At 39.7% G+C, this 15,462-nt stretch overlaps 1 protein-coding gene across 1 annotated transcript; it reads left to right on the top strand.

Moving 5' to 3' along the window:
* Positions 1-256: 256 nt before the first annotated feature.
* Positions 257-1,969, top strand: LOC105499951 (taste 2 receptor member 13). The gene has a single exon (XM_011772848.2). It carries the CDS (start codon positions 594-596, stop codon positions 1,503-1,505), a length of 912 nt encoding a protein of 303 aa, XP_011771150.2. The 5' UTR covers positions 257-593; the 3' UTR covers positions 1,506-1,969.
* The last annotated feature ends 13,493 nt before the right edge of the window (positions 1,970-15,462 follow it).

The following is a 15,462-nucleotide window of genomic DNA, read 5'->3' as shown; positions in this document are numbered from 1 at the left end:
TGTAAACGAGTTTCTCTTCAGTCACAGTACTGACCAAATCCAGCTTTAGCTCCACAAGAAATTGAGCACTCTTTTGAAATAGATAGGTCTGTCTTTGCATATTTTATAAATCTTCATTGGCTATGCTATTAGCCATAAAAGCTTCATTTAGCTACATATTCTATGAATCAGATTTTAATAATATTTGTGCCTCAGAACTCAAGCTGGTTGAATCAAATTTTCCACAACTCAGAGGAGGCAAAAATGTACAAAACAATGAAAGAGAATACGTCTTTATTTGCATGGATGCAAATGTGAGTTTAACTTTGCTTCATAATCATCTATGAAATATTTCTGCCCATGGTGAAGACATAAATTTCTTAGCTGGGGCTCAGCAGAGAAATTGAAGGAAAAAAGATGTCACCAGTACAGCTATGTGAAGATCAATCAGCAAACTTTAGAAATTTCCACTTGACATTGAGCTAACAATGAAAGAAGGAGCAGAAAAAGGAGAAGGAAGAAGAACTCCACTGTCCACTCAAGGATATGAATAGCATTTTAGATCAGTGAATAACCAGCAGCGATATTAGACTTTGAACTTTCTCTGTTCTGACATGGAAAGTGCCCTGCTGAGTATCCTCACTCTTGTAACAATTGCAGAATTCGTAATTGGGAATTTGAGCAATGGATTTATAGTACTGATAAACTGCATTGACTGGGTCAGTAAAAGACAGCTGTCCTCAGTTGATAAAATCCTCACATTCTTGGCAATCTCCAGAATTGGGCTGATCTGGGAACTATTAGTAAGTTGGTTTTTAGGTCTGCATTATCTAGCCATATTTGTGTCTGGAACAGGGTTAAGAATTATGATTTTTAGCTGGGTAGTTTCTAATCACTTCAGTCTCTGGCTTGCTACAATCCTCAGCATCTTTTATTTGCTCAAAATAGGGAGTTTCTCTAGCCCTGCTTTTCTCTATTTGAAGTGGAGAGTAAACCAAGTGATTGTGATGATACTGCTGGGAACCTTGATCTTCTTATTTTTAAATCTGATACAAATAAACATACATATTAAAGACTGGCTGGACCGATGTGAAAGAAACACAATTTGGAATTTCAGTATGAGTGGCCTTCCAACATTTTCAGTGCCGGTCAAATTCACCATGACTATGTTCAGTCTAGCACCATTTACTGTGGCCCTCATCTCTTTTCTCCTGTTAATTTTCTCCTTGTGGAAACATCTCCAGAAAATGCAGCTCAATTACAAAGGACACAGAGACCCCAGGACCAAGGCCCACATAAATGCATTGAAAATTGTGATCTCATTCCTTTTACTCTATGCCAGTTTCTTTCTATGTATTCTCATATCATGGATTTCTGAGCTGTATCAGAATACACTGATCCACATGTTTTGTCAGACGATTGGAGTCTTCTATCCTTCAAGCCACTCCTTTCTTCTGATTCTAGGAAACCCTAAGTTAAGACAGGCCTCTCTTTTGGTGGCAGCTAAGGTATGGGCTAAACGTTGAGAAACTCACAATTTCATAAGCCATTCAGACCACAGATTATTGAATATTGTAGACAGAAACAGGAGTCTATGAGGAGTTTAAAAATATTTTATACTTTCCCTAGTTTCTTCTATTGTGAAGGTGGTCACTACAATTTTTTAAAATTCTTCTCTATAATAGCATCTTACCTAAGAATATTATGTATTTATGACATATATTTCTACATTATTAGGAATTTGAAACTTATTTGAGGAAATCATTGGTAGATTCTACTGTAAATTAAAAACATATACTACAGCATACTTAGATGTTAATTGTAAATCTACAGTCTTTTGTCTGGCAATGGCTCTTCAATTCTAAATCACTCATTGGGATGGGTGATTTAGGTAATTATTTTATTATATCATGTACTCCTATTTAAATGGTGAATTACAGATAACTAGAACAGTTATTTGGAATAGAATTAAGGGAAGTTTGGACTTGCCACTATTACTATGCTGATGGGTTAAAAAAAGTTTAATATGAGTAACTGCCACATAAAAAGATAAGTGTTTGTTAGGAATTATATTGTATGTATGTGTACATACATATTTTACACCATGCCTTTTAAAATAAATATTATTGAAACATAATTTACATATAATAAAATGCAACATGTTAGTCCACATTTTGGTTAGAGTTTTGACAATAGTGTACACCTGTGTGACCACAATGTCAGTGCCCTTTGCAGTTTACCCTCTCCTCACCAGCCCTTTTTCCCAAGCAACTACTTATCTGTTCTTGGTAACAATAAGAAAGTTCTTTGATTTTTAGAATTTATATGGCTATAGATATATAGATGCTATATATATATATATACACACACACACACGTACAGTTATCGAGTGTGCACTATTATATGTGAAGCTTCTTTAACTCAGCATAATGTTTTTGAAGTTCTTCTATTTTGTTGTATTAATCAGTAGTTTGTTCCTGAGCAGTATTCCTGAGTAGTATTGGATATACCACATTAAAAAATTTATCTTTCCTGTTAATGAACATTCAAATGGTTTTTTAATCATTGGCCATTATAAATAAAACTATATCAACATTCATGTGTGTCTCTTCTTCTGGATATACAATTTTCTCACTCTTGAGTAAATACCTACAAGTAAAAATGTCAAATCATATGATAAGTGTATGTTTAACTTAAAAAAATGCTAGAGTTCTATGGAGTGGCTGCACAATTTCATATTATTGCCAGCAATATACAAGAGTTTCAGTTATTTCACATTCTGGCCAACAGTTGGTAGGTACTCTGTTTTATTTTTTATTTTTTGGCCATTCTAGTCAGAATGTAATGACATCTCATCATAGTTTTAATTCACATTTTCCTAATGGCTAGTGAGGCTGAACATTTTTTCATGTGCTTTGGGTCATTCATAAAACCTCTTTTTATGAAATGTTTGTTTAAACCTTTTGTCAACTATTTAGCTTGATTCGTTGCTTTCTGTTTTTGTTACTGAGTTGTAAATGTTCTCTATATAGTCTCCGTATTAGTTCGTTTTCATGCTGCTGATAAAGACATACTCAAGACTGGGTAATTTGTAAAGAAAAAGAGGTTTAATTGACTCACAGTTCCACACTGCTGGAGAGGCCTCACAATAACGGCAGAGGCAAAAGTCATGTCTTACATGGTGGCAGTCAAGAGAGAATGAGAACCAAGTGAAAGCAGAAACCCCTTATAAAAACATCAAGTTTCATGAGACTTATTCACTACCATGAGAACAGTATGGGGGAAACTGCTCCCATGATTCAATTATCTCCAACTGAGTCCCTCCCATAACACATGGGAATTATGGGAGGTAGAATTCAAGATGAGATTTGGGTGGGGACACAGCCAAACCATATCAGTCTGAATATAGGTTCTTTATCAGACATTAAGTTTTATAAATATTTTCTGCCAGCCAGAGGCTTGTCATTTCATTTTCTTTACAGTGTCTTTCAAAGAGAGGGCATTAAAAACTTTTAATGAAGTTCAATAATCAGTTATTTTCCTATAAGAAAATTAATTTTTACTTCTTTTGCTTTCAAAATTCAAAGGTATTTTATGGATCAGTTAGAAAAAATATTTGCAATAAGGCACAGTTATCCTTGAGTATAATGACAGAAAGCCTGATTTCATTTTCTCTACTGTCAGAACAGGTTCTTTGGTGATACCACATAGATTTTTAATAACCTGTTTCAGTAGTACTATCTACTTGAGCATTCTCACTTTCTCTCTTTTATTTTCTTTTTAGAAAGGACCTCCTAAATGGGTTTGCTTAAAAATTAGGTGAGAGGAGTAGTATGATCATTTTTATCATTAATTTCTCTGAACTCTCTTGTAGTTTATTTACCCAATAGCATCTTTCAATATCTGTCAGTATTTTCACCTCGGTACTCATATGGTTCCCATAAAAAGCACTATAATAGTTAAGGGCTGAGTCTGGAGTCAGAGGTACAATTCTCAGTTCTATCACTTAGTAGTGTTAGTTAAAATTGTGTAGTTCCCATTTATAAGTGAAAACATGCAGTATTTGGTTTTCTGTTTCTGCATGAATTCACTTAGGACAATGGTCTTTAGCTGCATCCATGTTGCTGCAAAGGACATGATTTCATTTTGTTATGGCTACATAGTATACTATGGTGTATGTATACCACACTTTTTTGGTCTAATCCATTTTTTTTTTTTTTTTTTTTTTGAGACAGAGTCTCACTCTGTTGCCCAGGTTGGAGTGGCACGATCTTGGCTCACTGCTGCCTCTACCTCCCAGGTTCAAGCAATTCTCCTGCCTCGGCTTCCCAAGTAGAGCTGGGATCACAGGCGGGTGCCAGCATGTCCGGCTAATTTTTGTATTTTTAGTAGAGACAGAATTTAGCCATGTTGGTCAGGCTGGTCTTGAACTGCTGACCACAGGTGATCTGCCCACTTTGACCTTCCAAAGTGCTGGGATTACAGGCATGAGCCACCGTGCCTGGCCTGTAATTCATTGTTGATGGGCATGTAGGTTGATTCCATGCCTTTGCTATTGTGAATAGTGCTCTAATGAAATTGTGAATGTATATGTGTCTTTCTGGTAGAATGATTTATTTTCTTGTGAACACATACCCAGTAATGGTATAACTAGGTTGAATGGTAGTTTATTTTAAGTTCTTTGAGAAATCTCCAAACTGCTTTCTATAGTGGCTGAGGTAATTTGCATGCCCACCAACAGGATATAAGTGTTCCCTTTGCTCCACAGCTTCACTAGCATCTGGTTTTTTTGTTTGTTTGTTTTTGTTTTTTTTTAACTTTTTGATAGTAGCCATTCTGACTGGTGTGAGATGGTACCTCTTTGTGGTTTTGATTTGCATGTCTCTAATGATTAGTGATGTTGAGCATTTTAAAACTTTTGTTGGCTGCTTTGTATGTCTTGTTTTGAGAAGTGCCTGTTCACATGTTTTGCTCATTTTTAAAGGGGTTATTTGTTTTCTGCTTGTTCAATTGTTTCAGTTCTTTATAGATTTGGGATATCAGACCTTTGTTGAATGCATAGTTTGCAAATCTTACATTCTATAGGTTGTCTGTTTACTCTGTTGATAGTTTCTTATGATATGTGCAGAAGTTCTTTAGTTTAATTAGGTCCCACTTGTCAATTTTTGGTTTTTGTTGCCATTGCTTTTTGGGACTTAGTCATAAATTCTTTCCCAAGGCCAATGTTTAGAATTGTGTTTCCTAAGTTTTCTTCCAGGATTATTGTAGTGTAAAGTCTTACATTTAAATTTTTGACCCATCCTGAGTTAATTTTTGTGTATGGTGAAAAGTAAAGGTTCAGTTTAATTCTTTGCATATGGCTAGTCAGATACCCCAGCACCATTTACTGAATAGGAAGTCCTTTCCCCATCGTTTATTTTTGTCAATTTTGTCAAACATCAGATGGCTGCAGTTGTGTGCCTTTATTTCTGGGTTCTCTATTCTGTTCCATTGGTTTATGTGTCTCTTTTTATAACATGACCATGCTGTTTTGTTTACTGTAGCTTTATAGTATAGTTCAAAGTCAGGTAATGTGATTCCTCTGGCTTTGTTCTTTTTGCTTAGGATTGCTTTTGTTATTTGGGCTCTTTTTTCGATTCTATATGAATTTTAAAATAGTTTATTTTTCTAGTTCTGTGCAAAATGGCATTGGTAGCTTGACAGGAATAGAGTTGAATCTGTAAATTGCTTTGGGAAGTATAACCATTTCAACAATATTGATTCTTCCTATCCATGAGCATGGAATACTTTTCCATTTGTTTGTGTCATCTATGATTTCTTTCAGCAGTGTTTTGCAGTTCTCTTTCACCTCCTTGGTTAGCTGTAGTCCCAGTTTTATTTTTTATTTTAATTTTTGATGATATTGTAAATGGGATTGCATTCTTGATTTGGCTCTCAGCTTGAAGTTTTTTAGTGTATATAAATTCTACTGATTTTTGTGCATTGATTTGTATCCTGAAACTTTACAGAAGTCCTTTATCTGTGCCAGGAGACTTTTGGCAAAGTCTTTAATGTTTTCTATGTATGGAATCACATCAGCAAGGAGATATAGTTTGACCACATTTTTTTTTCAATTTTGATGCCTTTTCTTTGTTCTTGCCTGATGTCCTGGCTAGGACTTTCAGTACTATGCTGAATAGGAGTGGTGGGAGTGGGGACTCTTTTCTTGTTCTGGTTCTCAAGGGGAATGCTTTCAATTTTTGCATGTTCAGTATAATGTTAGCTGTAGTTTTGTCATAGATGACTCTTACTATTTTGAGGTATGTTCTTTCAATGCCTAATTGTTTGAGGGTTTTTTCAAGAGTTCAGAGTTTCCTTGATAGTTTTCTGCCTCAGCGATCTGTCTAATGTTCTCAGTGAGATGTTGAAGTCCCCCAATATTATTGAGTTGGTGTCTTTTTATAGGTCTGGAAGTACTTGTTTTATGAAGCTGGATGCTCCAATGCTGAGTGCATGCATATTTGGAGCAGTTAAATCTTCTTGTTGAATTGAACCCTTTATTATTATGTAGTGCCTTTCTTTGTCCTTTTTTTTTTTTTTAACTGTTGTTGGTTTAAAATCTGTTTTGTCCTATATAGGAATAGTGATTCTTTCTTTCTTTTTTTTCTTTTCTGTTTGTGTTACAGATCCTTCTACAACCCTTTCCTTTGAGCCTAATGGTGACATTACATGTGAGATGGGTCTCCTGAAGACAGCAGACAGATGGCTTTTGTTTTTTATTCAATTTGCTTTTAAGTGAGGGTATTTAGACCATTTACATTCAAGGCTAATATTGCTATGTGAGGTTTTGTTTCTATTGTGAAGTTGTTAGCTGGGTGCTTTGTAGTTTCTATTATGTGATTTCTTTATAGAGTCTTGGGCTATGTGCTTAGCTGTGCTATTTTGGTAGCAGATTTTCATGTTTAGAACTCCCTTTAGGATCTCTTGTAAGACTGGTCCAGTGGTAATAAATTCCTTTACCCCTTGCTTGTCTATAAAATATTTTATTTCTCCTTAAGTTATAAAGGTTAGTTTGATGGAATATAAAATTAGTGGTTGGAAAATTTTCTTTCCTTTAAGAATGCTGAAAGTAGGCCTCCAATCTCTCCTGGCTTGTAAGGTTTCTGCCGAGCTGTTTACTTGGGCTTATGGGGTTCCCTTTGTATATGATCTGATCTTTTTCTGCAGCTGAATTTAAGATTTTTCTCTTTAGTGTAGACCTTGGATAGTTTGGCAACTATATGCTTTGGTGATGTTCATTTCCTATAGCATCTGTCAGGTGTCCTCTTGATTTCTTGTATCTGTATGTCTACCTCTCTAGTAAGATTAGGGAAATTTGCTTAAATCATTTCCTCAAATATGTTTTCCAGGTTATTAACTCTTTCTCCTTCTTTCTCAGGAATGCCAGCAGTTTATGAGTTTGGTAGGTGCCCCACGGCACCATGACCTATGTCAAGGAAGGTTAGGTGGTTCAGGGTACTAAACCATGCTAGCAAGCCTGAGATCTGCCTAGGCATGAAGCAGAGAGGGCCTCCTTGTGCCAGGATCTCTGCACAGGAAGGGTGGAGCAGATTAAGCTGCTGAACCAGGTGAATGAGTGATCCAAATGCCCAGATTTCTGCCTAGAGGTAGATTGGAGGTGACTCTGTTGCACCACAATCACAGGGGAGGAGGGTGGGACACCCAGCAATGACACACACAGACTAGTTCCAGGTAGCTAAGCTGCCTGGTTGCAAGTCTCATCACACAGGACGATGATGTGTTGGTTTGATGGTGTTGGTTTCACTACATTCACTTTTTTTATGGTCGTAGAATTCTCGTTCTGTTTTCTCCTCCTCTGGCAATACTGGCATTTCTAATTTTTGTAATTATTTTCATAAGGTAGGATTTTTTTCTTTCTTTCCCTATAATACTATTGTTCTTTTTTTTCTTTCCCTTTCCATTCCCCCTCTCTCCTTAGGCGGTATGACTTTAGAGAATTCTGGGTTGGGTCTTTTGCCCAGCTTCTATAACCCTATGCATTTATTGGTTGCAGGTTTTAGACTGTGCAGTTCAACCTACAAGCCAGTAGATGGCAATTATAAGTAAGAGCCAGTTGTGGACAACATGGTGGTTATATACTTGATCCTTGTTTACTGGAAGAAGCTCTCTGTTGCTGCAGATAATGGGCTGACTCATGGAGTACACAGTAGTGTGAACTCCCTGCTCAGCCCTGGGGGTTGTGGGGAGCAAGGTGGGTGGAGCCAGACAAGGCAGGTCCACCTATAGGTCTCCCAATGGCAGACACAAGCACCAACACTGAGGGAGAATCTACTGAGTGGCTACCAAGTGACCAGAGTTGTGTCTAGGGGTGGAGCTAGGTAACCCCCTTCTTTGCACAGCAATATTGGAGAGGTTGGCCTAAACTCTTTATCCAGGAGAGTGGGGGGTTCTGAATGCCTAGAAATCTGCCTGTTTGTGAAGCAGAACCCACTCCCACCAACCAAGATTTCTGCACAGGGTAGATGGGATGACTCAGGCTGCTTAACCAGACAGGCAGGTGCTCTGAATGCTTGTATTTTTGCCTGGGCATAAAACAGAGAGGGTCAGTCCTGTACTTGGATCTCTGCACAGGAAGGGTGAGGCAGCACAGGTTGCCAGTCTGTGTGAGCAGGTGCTTTGAATGCTTGGGTATGCAGCAGAGGACCTCCCTGCACCAAAATCTCTGCACAGGAAGGGTAGGGGAGGGTAGGCTGCTGATCTAAGTGAATGGGTGCTTCATATGTCTAGAGTTCTGCCTGGATGTGGAGCGGAGACGGCCCCACTGCACCATAACCTATGTCAAGGAAGGTTAGGTGGTTCAGGGTACTAAACCATGCTAGCAAGCCTGAGATCTGCCTAGGCATGAAGCAGAGAGGGCCTCCCTGTGCCAGGATCTCTGCACAGGAAGGGTGGAGCAGATTAAGCTGCTGAACCAGGTGAATGAGTGATCTAAATGCCTGGATTTCTACCTAGATGTGGAGTGGAGCTGACTCTGTTGCACCACAATCACAGGGGAGCAGGGTGGGGCACCCAGCAATGACATACACAGACTAGTTCTAGGTAGCTAAGCTGCCTGGTTGCAAGTCTTATCACACAGGATAAACTGGCCCAGGCCTGTGATGGAGGAGAGCACAACTTCAGTGTTTGCTGCTAAGGTTTTTTTCCTAAAACTCTGGCTATGGAGGTCCCCACCCTGCTCTAGAGCAGGTGCTCCAATATCTGGCCCAAGACTAAAATGCCTGCACAGCTACACTGCTGAGTCACTGAAAAATGATTTACTGTGTATGCACTTGAATTAAAAACAGTATCCTGCTCTCAGTCCTGGGTCTGGGAAAAGGCCTTTTCCCAGTGTCTTTCCCTTACAGTGTCTCTAAGCCTCTCTCCAAGTTAGCTCCAGGGCTTTGGAGAAACAAGGTACTCTTTCTCAGCCTGGGTTGCTCAGATCCCCAGTGGAAAGGTAAGTCATAGAGGGAGACTCTCTGCCTCTCTCATCTACTGGAGCTTTACTCACTTTTATAACTGGGTGTCATCATGGGGGCTGTTTGCCTGTGTTCCCCTCCCTGGAATCTGTGTGTCTGTATGATTCTGGTAGATTCCCACTTTACTTCTTGAAATAAAGCTCACAGAGTTAACCTTTATGAGACTTTGTTTGAGAAGGATGTCCCATCCTTCTCTGTTTTCTGAAAAATTTGTGTAGGTTGGTATTTTTTTCTTTTTAAATATGTGATGAAAATCAACATGTGGGTCATCCCTTGCTTTGTGTGAAAGTTTTAAATTAAGAATTCAATTTTTAAAAACAGACACAAAGATTTTCTATTTCTTTGTGGGCCTGATTCAGTAATTTCTTTCAAGGAATTTGTCCATTTTATCTAATTTAATTCACGGAAATAATTTTATAAATAGTATCCCCCGGCTGAAGCAATCTAAGATGGCCAAATAGGAGCAGCTCCAGTCTCCAATTCCCAGCGCGAGCGACACAGAAGACCGGTGATTTCTGCATTTTCAACTGAGGTACTGGGTTCATCTCACTGGGGAGTGCCGGACGATCGGTGCTGGTCAGCTGCTGCAGCCCGACCAGCGAGAGCTGAAGCAGGGCGAGGCATTGCCTCACCTGGGAAGCGCAAGGGGGAAGGGAGTCCCTTTTCCTAGCCAGGGGAACTGAGACACACAACACCTGGAAAATCGGGTAACTCCCACCCCAATACTGCGCTTTAAGCAAACAGGCACACCAGGAGATCATATCCCACACCTGGCCGGGAGGGTCCCACACCCACGGAGCCTCCCTCGTTGCTAGCGCAGCAGTCTGTGATCTACCGGCAAGGCAGCAGCGAGGCTGGGGGAGGGGCGCCCGCCATTGCTGAGGCTTAAGTAGGTAAACAAAGCTACTGGGAAGCTCGAACTGGGTGGAGCTCACAGCAGCTCAAGGAAACCTGCCTGTCTCTGTAGACTCCACCTCTGGGGACAGGGCACAGTAAACTAAACAAACGCAGCAGACACCTCTGCAGACGCAAACGACTCTGTCTGACAGCTTTGAAGAGAGCAGTGGATCTCCCAACACGGAGGTTGAGATCTGAGAAGGGACAGACTCCCTGCTCAAGTGGGTCCCTGACCCCTGAGTAGCCTAACTGGGAGACATCCCCCACTAGGGGCAGTCTGACACCCCACACCTCACAGGGAGGAGTACACCCCTGAGAGGAAGCTTCCAAAGCAAGAATCAGACAGGTACACTCGCTGTTCAGAAATATTCTATCTTCTGCAGCCTCTGCTGCTGATACCCAGGCAAACAGGGTCTGGAGTGGACCTCAAGCAATCTCCAACAGACCTACAGCTGAGGGTCCTGACTGTTAGAAGGAAAACTATCAAACAGGAAGGACACCTACACCAAAACCCCATCAGTACATCACCATCATCAAAGACCAGAGGCAGATAAAACCACAAAGATGGGGAAAAAGCAGGGCAGAAAAGCTGGAAATTCAAAAAATAAGAGCGCATCTCCCCCGGCAAAGGAGCGCAGCTCATCGCCAGCAACGGATCAAAGCTGGACGGAGAATGACTTTGACGAGATGAGAGAAGAAGGCTTCAGTCCATCAAATTTCTCAGAGCTAAAGGAGGAATTACGTACCCAGCGCCAAGAAACTAAAAATCTTGAAAAAAAAGTGGAAGAATTGATGGCTAGAGTAATTAATGCAGAGAAGGTCCTAAACGAAATGAAAGAGATGAAAACCATGACACGAGAAATACGTGACAAATGCACAAGCTTCAGTAACCGACTCGATCAACTGGAAGAAAGAGTATCAGCGATTGAGGATCAAATGAATGAAATGAAGCGAGAAGAGAAACCAAAAGAAAAAAGAAGAAAAAGAAATGAACAAAGCCTGCAAGAAGTATGGGATTATGTAAAAAGACCAAATCTACGTCTGATTGGGGTGCCTGAAAGTGAGGGGGAAAATGGAACCAAGTTGGAAAACACTCTTCAGGATATCATCCAGGAGAACTTCCCCAACCTAGTAGGGCAGGCCAACATTCAAATCCAGGAAATACAGAGAACGCCACAAAGATACTCCTCGAGAAGAGCAACTCCAAGACACATAATTGCCAGATTCACCAAAGTTGAAATGAAGGAAAAAATCTTAAGGGCAGCCAGAGAGAAAGGTCGGGTTACCCACAAAGGGAAGCCCATCAGACTAACAGCAGATCTCTCAGCAGAAACTCTACAAGCCAGAAGAGAGTGGGGGCCAATATTCAACATTCTTAAAGAAAAGAATTTTAAACCCAGAATTTCATATCCAGCCAAACTAAGTTTCATAAGTGAAGGAGAAATAAAATCCTTTACAGATAAGCAAATGCTTAGAGATTTTGTCACCACTAGGCCTGCCTTACAAGAGACCCTGAAGGAAGCACTCAACATGGAAAGGAACAACCGGTACCAGCCATTGCAAAAACATGCCAAAATGTAAAGACCATCGAGGCTAGGAAGAAACTGCATCAACTAACGAGCAAAATAACCAGTTAATATCATAATGGCAGGATCAAGTTCACACATAACAATCATAACCTTAAATGTAAATGGACTAAATGCTCCAATTAAAAGACACAGACTGGCAAACGGGATAAAGAGTCAAGACCCATCAGTCTGCCGTATTCAGGAGACCCATCTCACACGCAGAGACATACATAGGCTCAAAATAAAGGGATGGAGGAAGATTTACCAAGCAAATGGAGAACAAAAAAAAGCAGGGGTTGCAATACTAGTCTCTGATAAAACAGACTTTAAACCATCAAAGATCAAAAGAGACAAAGAAGGCCATTACATAATGGTAAAGGGATCAATTCAACAGGAAGAGCTAACTATCCTAAATATATATGCACCCAATACAGGAGCACCCAGATTCATCAAGCAAGTCCTTAGAGACTTACAAAGAGACTTAGACTCCCATACAATAATAATGGGAGACTTCAACACTCCACTGTCAACATTAGACAGATCAACGAGACAGAAAGTTAACAAGGATATCCAGGAATTGAACTGATCTCTGCAGCAGGCAGACCTAATAGACATCTATAGAACTCTCCACCCCAAATCAACAGAATATACATTCTTCTCAGCACCACATCATACTTACTCCAAAACTGACCACGTAATTGGAAGTAAAGCACTCCTCAGCAAATGTACAAGAACAGAAATTATAACAAACTGTCTCTCAGACCACAGTGCAATCAAACTAGAACTCAGGACTAAGAAACTCAATCAAAACCGCTCAACTACATGGAAACTGAACAACCTGCTCCTGAATGACTACTGGGTACATAACGAAATGAAGGCAGAAATAAAGATGTTCTTTGAAACCAATGAGAACAAAGATACAACATACCAGAATCTCTGGGACACATTTACAGCAGTGTGTAGAGGGAAATTTATAGCACTAAATGCCCACAAGAGAAAGCAGGAAAGATCTTAAATTGACACTCTGACATCGCAATTAAAAGAACTAGAGAAGCAAGAGCAAACACATTCGAAAGCTAGCAGAAGGCAAGAAATAACTAAGATCAGAGCAGAACTGAAGGAGACAGAGACACAAAAAACCCTCCAAAAAATCAATGAATCCAGGAGTTGGTTTTTGGAAAAGATCAACAAAATTGACAGACCACTAGCCAGACTAATAAAGAAGAAAAGAGAGAAGAATCAAATCGACGCAATTAAAAATGATAAAGGGGATATCACCACCGACCCCACAGAAATACAAACTACCATCAGAGAATACTATAAACACCTCTACGCAAATAAACTGGAAAATCTAGAAGAAATGGATAATTTCCTGGACACTTACACTCTTCCAAGACTAAACCAGGAAGAAGTTGAATCCCTGAATAGACCAATAGCAGGCTCTGAAATTGAGGCAACAATTAATAGCCTACCAACCAAAAAAAGTCCAGGACCAGATGGATTCACAGCTGAATTCTACCAGAGGTACAAGGAGGAGTTGGTACCATTCCTTCTGAAACTATTCCAATCAATAGAAAAAGAGGGAATCCTCCCTAACTCATTTTATGAGGCCAACATCATCCTGATACCAAAGCCTGGCAGAGACATAACAAAAAAAGAGAATTTTAGACCAATATCCCTGATGAACATCGATGCAAAAATCCTCAATAAAATACTGGCAAACCGGATTCAGCAACACATCAAAAAGCTTATCCACCATGATCAAGTGGGCTTCATCCCTGGGATGCAAGGCTGGTTCAACATTCGCAAATCAGTAAACATAATCCAGCATATAAACAGAACCAAAGACAAGAACCACATGATTATCTCAATTGATGCAGAAAAGGCTTTTGACAAAATTCAACAGCCCTTCATGCTAAAAACGCTCAATAAATTCGGTATTGATGGAACGTACCTCAAAATAATAAGAGCTATTTATGACAAACCCACAGCCAATATCATACTGAATGGGCAAAAACTGGAAAAATTCCCTTTGAAAACTGGCACAAGACAGGGATGCCCTTTCTCACCACTCCTATTCAACATAGTGTTGGAAGTTCTGGCTAGGGCAATCAGGCAAGAGAAAGAAATCAAGGGTATTCAGTTAGGAAAAGAAGAAGTCAAATTGTCCCTGTTTGCAGATGACATGATTGTATATTTAGAAAACCCCATTGTCTCAGCCCAAAATCTCCTTAAGCTGATAAGCAACTTCAGCAAAGTCTCAGGATACAAAATTAATGTGCAAAAATCACAAGCATTCTTATACACCAGTAACAGACAAACAGAGAGCCAAATCAGGAATGAACTTCCATTCACAATTGCTTCAAAGAGAATCAAATACCTAGGAATCCAACTTCCAAGGGATGTAAAGGACCTCTTCAAGGAGAACTACAAACCACTGCTCAGTGAAATCAAAGAGGACACAAACAAATGGAAGAACATACCATGCTCATGGATAGGAAGAATCAATATCGTGAAAATGGCCATACTGCCCAAGGTAATTTATAGATTCAATGCCATCCCCATCAAGCTACCAATGACTTTCTTCACAGAATTGGAAAAAACTGCTTTAAAGTTCATATGGAACCAAAAAAGAGCCCGCATCTCCAAGACAATCCTAAGTCAAAAGAACAAAGCTGGAGGCATCACGCTACCTGACTTCAAACTATACTACAAGGCTACAGTAACCAAAACAGCATGGTACTGGTACCAAAACAGAGATATAGACCAATGGAACAGAACAGAGTCCTCAGAAATAATACCACACATCTACAGCCATTTGATCTTTGACAAACCTGAGAGAAACAAGAAATGGGGAAAGGATTCCCTATTTAATAAATGGTGCTGGGAAAATTGGCTAGCCATAAGTAGAAAGCTGAAACTGGATCCTTTCCTTACTCCTTATACGAAAATTAATTCAAGATGGATTAGAGACTTAAATGTTAGACCTAATACCATAAAAATCCTAGAGGAAAACCTAGGTAGTACCATTCAGGACATAGGCATGGGCAAAGACTTCATGTCTAAAACACCAAAAGCAACGGCAGCAAAAGCCAAAATTGACAAATGGGATCTCATTAAACTAAAGAGCTTCTGCACAGCAAAAGACACTACCATCAGAGTGAACAGGCAACCTACAGAATGGGAGAAAATTTTTGCAATCTACTCATCTGACAAAGGGCTAATATCCAGAACTTACAAAGAACTCAAACAAATTTACAAGAAAAAAACAAACAACCCCATCAAAAAGTGGGCAAAGGATACGAACAGACATTTCTCAAAAGAAGACATTCATACAGCCAACAGACACATGAAAAAATGCTCATCATCACTGGCCATCAGAGAAATGCAAATCAAAACCACAATGAGATACCATCTCACACCAGTTAGAATGGCGATCATTAAAAAGTCAGGAAACAACAGGTGCTGGAGAGGATGTGGAGAAATAGGAACACTTTTAC

This window comes from Macaca nemestrina, chromosome 10 (genome assembly GCF_043159975.1).
Source record: "Macaca nemestrina isolate mMacNem1 chromosome 10, mMacNem.hap1, whole genome shotgun sequence".
Classification (NCBI taxonomy): domain Eukaryota; kingdom Metazoa; phylum Chordata; class Mammalia; order Primates; family Cercopithecidae; genus Macaca; species Macaca nemestrina.
This window is presented reverse-complemented; position numbering and strand designations above follow the sequence as displayed.